At 40.1% G+C, this 12,411-nt stretch overlaps 1 protein-coding gene across 1 annotated transcript in view; it reads right to left on the bottom strand.

Annotated features, from left to right (window-relative positions):
• Positions 1-12,411, bottom strand: part of LOC107082661 (glycine receptor subunit alpha-3-like) — a 40,640-nt gene that overhangs the window by 21,180 nt on the left and 7,049 nt on the right. Inside the window, exons 2-3 of the mRNA XM_015371446.1 lie at positions 5,158-5,381; positions 4,474-4,556 (exon numbers count right to left, since the gene is read on the bottom strand). Coding sequence (XP_015226932.1) covers positions 4,474-4,556; positions 5,158-5,381 — 307 coding nt within the window. The remainder of the gene's footprint in view (positions 1-4,473; positions 4,557-5,157; positions 5,382-12,411) is intronic.

The raw sequence follows: 12,411 nt of genomic DNA on the forward strand, positions 1-12,411 counted from the left end.
GGGGGGCTGATGCTATGACGAGGGAGGCTGCAGCCCCGGCAGCACCCCCCTTCCCGTGCCACTGCCTGCATTCAGTAAAATCTCTGCAACTAGAAAATACAAACATGTTCTATGTGATGTTGATGCAATGCTCTGGGCAAACAGAGGAAGAAATAGTTCCTCCCTCAGATGCCGCTGACCTGTTCAAGTTACCAACCAAAGGGTGAGTATGCTGACGTGCAGGCAGAGCTCTGCAGGGCTTCCAGGTGAAAGCAGAAACCAGCGGGTGGTGCTAGTACAGGCCTACAGCCATGCATTAAGGATGCACGCTGTCCTGTTTCTGGAGATAAATTCTGAAGTGAAAGAAAAGTTTTTTTTTTTTTTTAAGCTAAGATGAAAAACAACAAAACAGAGACAGATGCCTGCAGCTTCTTAAAAAGTTTCAGATGTTTTTAGAACCAAACAATCTTCTTCAGACGAAGCAACACCTCCTCATCAAGATCCTCCACCAACTCTATCCATACTTTAGTAATGGATTGATTTGAATCAGAATAACATGTAGCGCTAGTATCACTCACAGTAGAGACAGACCGATACATTGCTTGGCTTATTGTTTTAGTCTTGAATCAGTATAATCATTCATCAGTACCTTCTGCAGCCATGATTGGGGATCATATGGAGCTCTTGCATTGCAGCTCCCTCCATCTGCTATACATTGTTTATGTTTAGTTTAATTTGTTAATAAAATATATCGTTTGTTTGAATGGAGACTTGTCTAACATTTGTTTTCATTGTACAATTGTGTAAAATGGAAATGGAAGTAAATAAAGCATAATGGCTTCAAGATTCAGCTTAAAATGATGTCAGAATAAATGGTATCAGGACTGGCCTTAGAAAAACTTGCATCATCTAATCCAGAGCATTCCATTAAGAGCTGCGCTCAGAAAATTATCCTCTTATAAATCCTTTTAGAAAAGAGTAAAGTGACATGGTTTCAGACTAAAACTAAAATTGTTTATTGAGATTTAAGTATCACATGAAACTTGTACCATCAGAAACCGAATTGGAATTAACCAAAGCAAATCAATACATGCAAACTTCCAAATTTTGAAAGTAAATTTCACAAAATATAAGCCGTATTTGATAATGTGAAACTGAATAAAATGTATTTAATAATGTGGAACTAAAAATATGTATTAATTCGTCGGCTCAATGGTGCAGTTGGTAGCACTGCTGCCTTGAAGCAAGAAGTTTCCGGATTTGATTCCTGGCCTGGGGTCTTTCTGCATGGAGTTGGCATGTTCTCCCTGAGCATGCGTGGGTTCTCTCTGGGTACTCCCATGGTCCAATAACATGACTGTTAGGTTTATTGGCTTCTCTGAATTCTCCTTAGGGGTGAATGATTGTCTCTGTGTTGCTCTGTGATTGACTGGCGACCTGTCCAGCATGTACCCCGCCTCTCGCCTTTAGACAGCTGGAGTTAAGCACCAACTAGCCTCACGACCCAACTGGGGATAAGTGTGACGGAAAATGGATTGATGGGTGGATGATGTGAGAACTGGATATAAATGTATTCAATGATATTAAACTGGAAAAATTTGTTTTGAGATTATATTTTTTCACTTTGAAAAAAAAATACCTTTTTTTTCTTTCAGAAGTGGAATTTAATTTCAATTGCAAAATTCAGATTTTTTTCTTTTTCTTGCTTCTAATCAAACACAGATTGCAGCTATGTAGCTGTATTTAGACTTGGAAAAGTGGAGCTTGGTTGATGACATCAGGGAAATGACCAGAAGCAAAACTCTCAGGTTTTTAATAAATTGCCCAGATGCATGAGAAGCGTCAGGTAAACAAATCAGACCCTGATTGTAACAGCAATGCTATATGTTTTTCTCAGCTTAGGACCCTATATTAGCATAGTGTCCAAGAGATCTCAAATATTTATGGCTCCACATGAGGGTGACCAGACGTCCTAAATTTTTGCAGGACAGAACACCTTTTTAACAACTTCAGTGAAGAATTGTTCCACATTTGACAGGTTCAAAAAAGTGAAAAAATCTGTCATAAAATCAGTGTTATACTAAAGTAGCAGCCACTGGTATGTACTGTATTATTGGATAGAACCACAACCCTTATAGGCCCAGATACACAAAGAAATTTAATCACTTGAAGCTTCTTATGTATGGAATAAATTTAATTCAAACCTGAGACTTTTGCTGCTTGTTATTTGACATGATGTGAATCTGTGTCCGATTACTCTGGTCTTTCTCAAGGACCTGGATGTGTGGCAAGGAAAAATCTGAATGCGAGAATTGAAACTGAATTCTAGAACTGAACCATAAAAAAAGTTACATTTATTCTTAATGCTAAATAGTTCAGTTTTAAATATTTCATACAGTTTTTTTTCAGTTTCACATTAAATGTGCTTTGAATTTGGTGAAATTCCCCTTAAAACAACACATAGAATTCTTGCGTAGACAGATTCGCTCTGGGGGGTTCAAACGTGGCAAAAGTTTCTGCCCATATTAAAATCGATGGAAGCATGTGTTGTTTTTTTCATGAAATCCTACATTTCAAAATGTACGTTTATGTCTAACTGTAGATTTCTATTCAGAGGTTACTGTGGTGAGGCTTTGAGATGAAGATCTGTCCTGTGGTTTGCTTAGATGTGCACTGTTGGGTTTGTGAAACTGAGCGTTTAATGCATGGAGAAAAAGCTGAACATGCTTCTTTCACAGCTCTTTGCTCTCAGCGCACACAGATCCAACACGCTCCGTCAGGCATCGCTTCCCTGCTCATCATACTGATCTCCATGCAGCTCTGGTTCCAAAGGGGTTTCCCTGAGACCCAATCCCCTTCCTGTGGTTCAAAACCCCAGAAATGAGACGTTTAGATTTCCCTGAACAGTTCAAACTACTGACTTTTTCCTCTCGGATAGATGAAGCATCTGTTCTGTTAGATTTGGTAGGACTTTAAGCTGTTCCTGTAACCTGTGGGGCGCTGCTTTGAGCCCCCACTCCATCCGTCTCGACCCCGGTTCCCTTCAGTAAGAGACTTAACCTGGTTTGCCAGCTGCTGGGGGTCAGAGGGTTTGGAATGGAATTAATGATGTTCCATTATTAATTCATGCAATGAGTTATAATAGAAATCTGGAAAAAAAGTTCAGAAATAAAACCTAAGAATAACTGTGGTGTTCTGTTTGATACATTTCTTTCATATTTATTTTTTTCTAACTTTCTTTTTTTTTGTTATTTTATACGTTCAGATGTTTCTTTTTCAAATCTCTTTTCTCAGATTTAGTTTTAAAAGATTAATTCATTTCAAACAGCATTTTACAGACCATATTCTCTTTACTTCAAGCCCAATAAAAAGGTTGTTGCTAACATCCAGCTGACCAATAGAAATGCTTCTTTGCTCCTCACTCCAGAGGAAAGCCCGCCCCAACACAATAAAAAAAGCTAATCTGTAAACAAAATAAAAAATATATCTGTGAAAAGAACTGAAATAAAAAAGTTAAAATTTTTTTTTGAAATGTAAAGACTAAGCTGCCATGCGATGGACTGGCGACCTGTCCAGGGTGTACCCTGCCTCTCCCCCGTACACAGCTGGAGATAGGCACTGGCACCCCTTGCGACCCCGCTTTGGATAAGCGTGACGGAAAATGGATGGAAATGTACAGAATAAATAAAAAATGTATTAATTTATTATTTATGTATTACATAATTTCATAATCAGAGAAACATCTATGTTTAAAAGTACATTTCTGCAAATTTAGTGCTGTTATGATGGATAAGGTTCATAGTGATGATAATTTAATTTTTATCAATTAAAACATCTAGTCGGATGTCGTGTTTGCAGGGCTTTGCAGGGTTATCCCTCTAGCTAAAGTCTCCATTGTTTGTATAAATGGCTCTGATCCTTTCATAACCAAAATCGTCTGGTCTTTTATGAAGGAGTCACTGTGATGCTGCACAAACGGAGTGTTAAAAATAAGCTGTGCCTCACATGGAGAAATATAGAAGCAGGTCTAAACAGGGGTCATGCTGCAGGGCAGGGGGGCTGGAGACGTCTGCAAACAGCAGGAAAAAACAAACTTTGATTGGATGGAGAATAAATGAGTCACTCCAGCATGTGTGAATCCAACTGGGTTCTTAAAGAGGTACGTCAGCATTTGCTTCATTGGTTCCATGACAGACTGAGCTGCACTGATTTGTTCACTTCCCGCCCATGTTCATCCTCAGTGCTTCAATACTCAGTGGCGTGTTCAGACCCTCCCTACTGCTGCATGGACAGATTGAATCCATGAGAGTTGGAACATATTCACATTCAGCACCAAGCAGATAACCTCATGAAATTATGACAAGTTATGAACTGAGCAGCTCAAATGAGCAGAGTAATCTGATTAACCACCAAGTGCTGCTTGGGACTTTAGACAGCAGCTACTTTTATCTTCATTTACATATCAGACAGTTTGAGTGTTTCTGCAGGACTCACAGCTCTCCAGCTGCATGATGCACGTCTGGACGTCCATCGGGAAGTTCTTCAGGTCCATGGGACACGACAGAGTTAGAGTCAGCCTGAAGGCAAAGAACATTTTAGGAGAGTGGAGGTTAAAGGCAGTGAGGGGCTCGAATTAAGCAGCTATAAAACAGATTGATCCAGACTCAGGTGTCAAAGACAAAGTAACTGTTCAAAAAACCTTCAGGGATGTAAATGTTAACTTTTCCTTGAATTTTTTAAACGTATTTAAAATGTTAATTTAATCTGATTTATTTCCTGTGTTCCCAGAAAAGCCGTTGGGTGGTTAATGTGTTGTATGATATTCTAGTCTGCATGGGTCGCTGTGCTCTGCGTTTGGGTAATCATGCATGTTGATCCGGCGCTGACACAAAAGATGAAAATTTAAAATGCAGCCTGATAAAATAATATTCCTTCTTTTATTGTTTCATGGATTCACCATTGAGGTGTTGAATCATAACAACAGAGCAGAATACTTATTAATAAAGCAGCTGGTGCAGATGGACCTGTTTCCAGCAGGAAATGAAAACATTTAAGATTTGTTTATGTTTAAGTGAAAAAACACTGTGCTGCTCTTTAACGTTAAAACTAAAGAAAGGGATTAGGAGATAGAACAGCCTTCTGTTCTATCTCCTAATCCCAACCTGCAGCAGAACTCACCTTATAGAGTACAGAACGTTGCCGTTCTTAAATATCCTGAGCAGTTTGTTGTCTGTGGTGACTTCATGAAAGTGGGCTCCCTTCTCGTTGGCAAAGAACAGATCTGGTTTCCAGATGGAGTCCAGCATGGATGGGTCCAGGTCCAGGGAGTCGTCGGGGTATTCTGCATAGGCGAGTCTGGGGTCGTTCCACTGCTGGCGGAGGAAGATGTTTACACGGTAATCCTGAAGAGAAAGGGTCATCAACAGGTCAATTTGCATAAAGAACATGGTCTGGATAAAAACGCTTCGTTAAATGTTGTTAGAATTGATTGATTGATTGTTTGATTGACTTTATCGATCTCACAGTGGAGAAATTTACTAGTTACATCAGCTCAAATAGTCAAAGAAAAAGAAGGTGCCTAAGGAAGAAAAAGGAGCATGGGATATATACAATGCATCCCCATATGAAAGCTTTTTTTTTTTACTTACTTAGCAACAAAACAGTACATGTTCAAGTTCAAGTATGAGTCTTAGCAATAATAAAGTCCCTAATGCCTTATTCGTACGCAATTAGATGATGTATGAGGAAGTTTGGCATAAACAGAGAACATCTGTATAAACATTCTTTGAAGGTCGGAGTGACTTTGACGCCGACCAGCCCACGTGAATTCCAGTAATCTTTCGACATGATATTCCTATGCATGTGCAGTTACGTAATGCGATGTGGAAACTATAAATGCAGCCTGAATCGACTGAAGGTTGGGGGAATTATAATTGAGACATGACGATGCATTGCTGAATGTATGAAGTTTTTAAGACAGCTGTATGAATTCGGTTTTGCAATTAAATGTTTCCCCCCTCCGGATGATAATATGGTGTGAATCGTGGCCTTCTTTCTGTCATACGGGAATTCTACCAATGAGCTTCCATATTTTATTGTAGCACAGGGTGTTTATATGGGTATTTATATGGATGGATATTTATAATTATATATATAGTTATTGCACCTGGTGTTAAATGTAGAGAAACAGGTTATTTCACAGGATATCAAATGGTAAATTGCACATTATACATTGTACAAGTTATTACTGTTGTGGTGTCTCACTGTAGAGTCTGGTTGCAGCAGGAATGAATGACCTGCGGTAGCGCTCCTATTTCTAAACAGGGTGTAAAAGTCTTTCGCTAAAGGACCTGCTTAGCTCCTCTATTGTACAGTCTGGAGCAGAGGGTGAAAGGTGTTGTCCATGATGGATGTAAGATTGGACAGCACCCTCCTCTCAGCCACTTCCTCCACTGAGTCCAGAGTGCAGCCCAGGACAGAAGTGGCCTTCCTCATCAGTTTGTTCAGTCTCTTTCTGTTTCGCTCTGCGCTGCCAGGGACCCAGCAGACAAGCTGATGCCGCCACAGAGAATTTAATATTTATGACTACTACTGGTTCTAGTGCTGGAGAACTTTATAAGCGGTCAAGATTAATCAGGCTTTTGTTTATGACTCCAGCTTCTCTCATTTGGTTGCCCCCCCCCCAAAAAAAAAATATATAGAAAAAGTTAACAATGCTGCAAAGTCCAGAGATTTAAATGTAGTGAACACTTTATAAACTCCTCTTAAATAGGAGTTATGAAATGTCAAGAGCTACAAAATGCACTGGGACAGTTCACAGCAGTGTGACAAGTAGCTGGAATGAAGATCAGTTCCTTCAAGTTGGAAGCCATTGCTATCGACCAGAAAAAGGTGGTGGTGGGGGGGGGGGTTATCTTGGGGTTCCGTTCATGTAGCCTTGACCTTTAATTGGTTTAGATTTAGAGGTTGAATTAGGATTATTCTGCTCTATTCGATTCTATTCAGTAATATAATAATGTAAGGACTTCACTTAAATTAACCTCCAAATCAACAATCCAAATTGTTTGGGATTGTTTGACAATTTATCAAGATATTTCAGCTCATTTAGCATTACTGGCTACAGTTTAGTTCAAAAACTAAAACAAAACCAACATCATTATGACTTGATGCAGAAACACAGCTTCCATTAAACATCCACCAGCAGTGATCCAAAGTTTTGCTGCAGAAGGGATCAAGGAGGAATCAGAAAAGACTGGTTACAGACATACTGACTGCACTGAAAAAAAATGTAAGTAATTTAAAGTAATTTGTTCTTAAAATAAGTGTATGTATTATTGAGCAGATAAGACAGTCATTTGGCCAAAACAAAAAAAGACAATTTACATTTAAAATAAGAGAAAAACAACCACATCCTCTTATTTTGGGTGCATAATAACTATTTATCTTATTTTAATGGTAAAAATCTTCATTTTATTAGCAAATAATCTTATTTTCCTACCCAAATTAAGGGTAAATACACTTATTTTAAGAATTCTTAAAAATTTTCAGAACATTTTCGCAGTGTGTCCAAGTGGCTGACCCTGAGGGCAGGAGCCACACAGCTCTCCAAACTCTGGGTAGATATGTTAAGTTGTCCCATGACAGTTGGAGATGACTTAAAAAATATATACATCCAGGATTTATCGTTGTACAGATATGAAGATTGTGTTGTGCTTTTTATTTACAAACAGAAAAAAAGATCATAAGTTCTTCATCAAAATCTAATTGACATGTATTATGTCTAGAATCATTAAATCAGCTGAGCTGGACGTGAAGGTTCTGGCATTTACTGTTTTTTTTTTTTGAGATCTTAACAGAACAGTGGTTCTGAAATCACCCTGCAGACAGGAATGTCCAACACTCTCTGAGCTTCACCTCCTCAGTGGGCTCCTTCCTTCTCTTCTGCACACATGAAGCTCCCAGCTGTTTGAAGCTGAGGCTGATCAACCCTCTGCGCTTCGACTGAGCCGTGCCACCCGTCACACAACAGAACACATCCTAATCTAGGAGCGAAAAGTTTTAAAGTTAAACAGAAACTGGCTGCAGGGATGAAACTGACAAGAAAATGAGAAGTATCTGAAAGGCAGCGATTAACTGGAAGTGGTTTCAGTCTGCACTAAACCTGTGGCATCATCTGATAAAGAGCCGCTCAGACACAGAACCACTGTGGATTATCAGGGATGAAGAGACTGAGCGTGCAAATGAAAAGAGGAGAGTATAAATCTGTTTATGCTGCATGGCAGGTTGCACAGAGCCGAGCAACTCATCTTTAAGCCCATTGTGAGGTTATCTGTTTGCGTGCTGGAAACATTCAGGACTGAACTCCAAATCTCCTGTTGTTTCCCCCCGCCATGGTACAGTAACCAGCCTTTCCTGGCAAAATCAGAAACCTCTGATTTATGAAGAAAATATCCCATCAGATGATTTAGCTCCGGTTAATGTAACTGTTAGGACCAGCAAAGAAAAAGAGCAATCTCATGTGAGTTCCTTCAAATATTTTAATTGTGTGCATCCAGAGAGGGAAAAAGTCCCACATCCTCTGATGTTCCAGCTGATTACAGATCAGTAAAGCACGTTGAAGAGGTTGTAAGGTTACATCACCGCTGCGTTTGTTAGACGAGTGCAGAGCAGATGAAGAGACAGATGGTGAGCAGAGAGGAGGGTCTTAATCCTTCAGCTACATATGGCTCAGAACCTGCACTCTGCACAGGCCTCATCTCCCCGATTTCTGGAGGTTTATGTTCCGATTCGCTCTCAGCTCAGATGGTCCGATTAGGAGCTTTAACACAGAACCGATATATTGACGAGCCGCGACCCCTGACCTTCTTTTCTCCATCTGCAGCGTTGCTGCTGTAAATCAGTTTCTGACCACCAGAAGGAAACCATCAGGGGGGGCCAGAGAAGCCCCTAAGAATTGAAAAGTCATTTGATTTAATTTCTTTTTATCAACTTTGATTTCTCAGATAGATGTTTTCCATAACATAGAGGTGTAAAGTAAAGCCACAGTGAGAAGCTGCATTGGTTGGAGTAAGCCAATCAGATCTTGGTGCCTGCTGTCTCCAGGCAGAGTTTCCTCCAGCCCACCTTTGGAAGCTTGAGTCCTAATGAGATTTGATTTCAGACCGCTGCAGGATGTTCTTATTGACCCTATGAGGATTTATAAAGGAAACATGTCCGATACCTTAAGCAGCTCTGCAGCAGGTTGATGCGGAGAATCACAGATAATCATCGGTAGTGGTCGGCCATTTAAGGCTAGAAACTGTAGACCTAATTGGTTTGTTTTAGCTAAGGAGGCTCAGCTGATTGGAGAAAATCCTGTTTGGATCTCAAAAGTTCAGATTGAGACAAAATGTGCAGAGACACCAAACCACAGAATGTATTTAGGAAAATGTCACTATGACAACTAGAACTTCTTCCAGTCAAAATGGCCCTTCCCAGGCAAACGCCAGTCCAACGGCAGCAGACTGTGCTCCAACTTCCAGCGACTGTAGTGACCCGCTCCTCCCCTGGACATGAATATTTTTTTTACTCTGACTCCACCCTTTCACTGAATCACGGGGTCTGAACAAGAAATGGCGCTACTCTTTACATCTTATTGTCCACAAATCATGACAGAAAGAATATTTTAGTAAGAGACTGATGCTTAAAAAGGAATTGTAGGGGACCAGCCAAGGACCCCTCAAGGAAAGTGGGGGAATTTTGAATGGCTATTACTGTATTTGTGTTGAGAAGGTCCAAACATGACAAGAACATGCTGGATAGATGGACAGAAAATTGACCTTTGTCTGACCAGAACAGAGAGAAAACTGGGGACAAGACTGTACCTGTTCCCTCTTGCAAGGATTAATAAATAGTGCTTGAATGAAGAACAAAAATCACGTTCCTGTCGAATAAAACTGAGACCTTTTTTAATGACAATGAGCACCTTTCAAGATAAAATTCACATAGTGCTTACCTGGGACTTATTCTTTGTTCAAAATTGAAATTTGGCAATACTATAAATAGTATCTAGAATAGTGAAAGCAAATGTATAAACATCTAATATAAATCTTTAACAGAAACTTTTCCCTTACTGACCAATCTTTAATTAAAATTTGCTTTTTGTTGCGAATTATCCTTTGAATGATCAAGAAAACGATGCTTGTGGAGGAGATTAATTGATTGGATTTCAGTTTAGAGGGAAAAACCCCCGATGTGATTGCAATTGGTGGCTGATTTACAGGGAATTTTATGTTTATAAAAATCAAAGCAAAGTATAGGAGCTTAATAGTCGCCCTGTTTCTGCTTTTTTTATTTGAAAGCGTCACATGCAGCAATCAATAGTGGGAAATTCACTTCACCAAAGTCAGCTTTGATGCACGCTTAGGTCTAGTGTGGGTTGGGATACACTATGCAGTCAAACCCTCAGGGAGAACTCTGAAGTACGCAAGGCCAGGGGTGCTGGTTTTGCGAATTGGCTTGTGTCTCCTCTTGGGCATGGCTGATTTTCACAGGTGGATCTCGTCAAACTCATACAGGAGCTACGTTCTTCAGGAGCCTGCTGGGTAACCCTTCAAACGTCAAGACTAACTCCCTGGTTTCAGACTCTGGCTGGCAGCACACAGATCTGTCTCCCTCTCAGTGAGCCCCTGAAAGGGACATAATAAGTAATTCAACTTAATTAATCCCACATTGGAGAAATTTACCTCTACATTTAACCCATCCTGTTGGGGAGCAGTGTGTTGCCATTGTGTGGCGCCCGGGGAGCAGTGTGGGGTTAAGGGTCTTTCCTCAGGGAGCCAGATTGGCAGTCTGTGGGAGTGGAGCTTGAACTCAGAACCTCTGGATTTAAAGCGCAATGCCCTGAACACTAGGCTGTCACTCCCCATCATGTGTATAAATGTACAAATGTCAGATGCAAACATGCATTTTTACACTGATGACAGCTATTTACTATTTGGGATCAACCCTGCTAAAGCTGTTCAATCCTTGCAGAAAGGGAGGATGTATTCTTTGTCCAGCTGGGGCAGGGAAACTCGTACATTTTAATCTACTGTATAAGGCCATGCTGGGTCTGTTGCCCTTCTACACCTAATTTGATCACAAAGAGAAGTATCGACCATTATTGAGTTTAAATGGCTTTTGTTTACTCTGTTCTGTCTACATGGAAGATTCTGCAAAAAGATTGGAAACTGGATGATTTTAAGTCCAGAATGAGAGCGCTGGAGAAAGCCTCTTTAACTTTTGTTTTTTGATAATTTAAGATGGTTCAGTGGGAGGTAACTTTTGCAGCCTCTTGCCAAGACTCTTTGGAAAAAGATCAATGAGAGTATTCTGTTCAAATAAATAATAAGAAAAAACCAGTGGGAACAAAATAGTGTTTTAAAGTGTAAAACTCTAACCTTTTAACATCTGATCTTAAATGACAGCAGGGTGGCAGGAAAAGGCCTTTTTTCTGCTTCATTTACGTCAAAGACAGAAAAAACGGGTTAAAATGTAGATTCATTTGCCTGCAGATATCAGCTGAGTTTAACAGTCATAAGACACACAGGAGGCCAGAGACACGTGTTGGCCAGCGGAGCGGGTGGGGGGGTCGGGGACTCAATGACGTGTCGACACAAACTGCCATGAAAAATTCATCCGAGTCCGATAAATAATACAAGTCAACTGAAAGCAATCTTTTCAGTCTCAATTTTCTCTGACAGGGTGTTGTTAGCAGGCAGAGCCAGCAGTGCACACACACAAACAACCCCCACCCCAGACACACACACACACACACACACGGTTGGTGGTCAGAACCAGTCCCTGCAGTGCAGAAAGCACTTAGAGGCTGCCACTTTAATCATCTGTCCGTCCGTCTGCCTCAGTCCCAACTACAAAAGAAACGCTGAGCTGGTCCGAAGTGAAGCATCATCAATGGTTCAGTCAATAGTGATGTATATTTATGTACATTAAGCCGTCACACAACGGAGACAGGAGAACCACAAGCAGGGTTCCCGAGTCAGAGGCTTAAAGCTAAAAATGAAAGAAATCTGATCTTCTGATCACTGAAAGTTTAGCGTCACACAGACAACAACACAGGGATGATATGAAGAAGAGAATATTACAGCAGAGGTCCATTATGGAGGTAATTTAGTTCCACAATTATCAGTTTGTGGCAAAATGAAATCATGAAATGAAAGCTTGAAAAACATCTTAATTAAAAGAAGGTTTCAGAGTAACTTTGTAATTTCAATTCAATTTAGTTTATTTATATAGCTCCAATTCACAACAAGTAATCTCAAGGCGGACAGAGACAACCGGATAATACCATGGTTCAAGGATTTTTATTTTTTTTAATTCTGTCTTTTCAATTGATTTAGTTTTTTCCTTTTTTTTTTATGTATCTTTCACATCAAGTTTTAAAAATCGTTC

This window comes from Cyprinodon variegatus, unplaced genomic scaffold (assembly GCF_000732505.1).
Source record: "Cyprinodon variegatus isolate N-32 unplaced genomic scaffold, C_variegatus-1.0 Scaffold58, whole genome shotgun sequence".
Taxonomy (NCBI): Eukaryota; Metazoa; Chordata; class Actinopteri; order Cyprinodontiformes; family Cyprinodontidae; genus Cyprinodon; species Cyprinodon variegatus.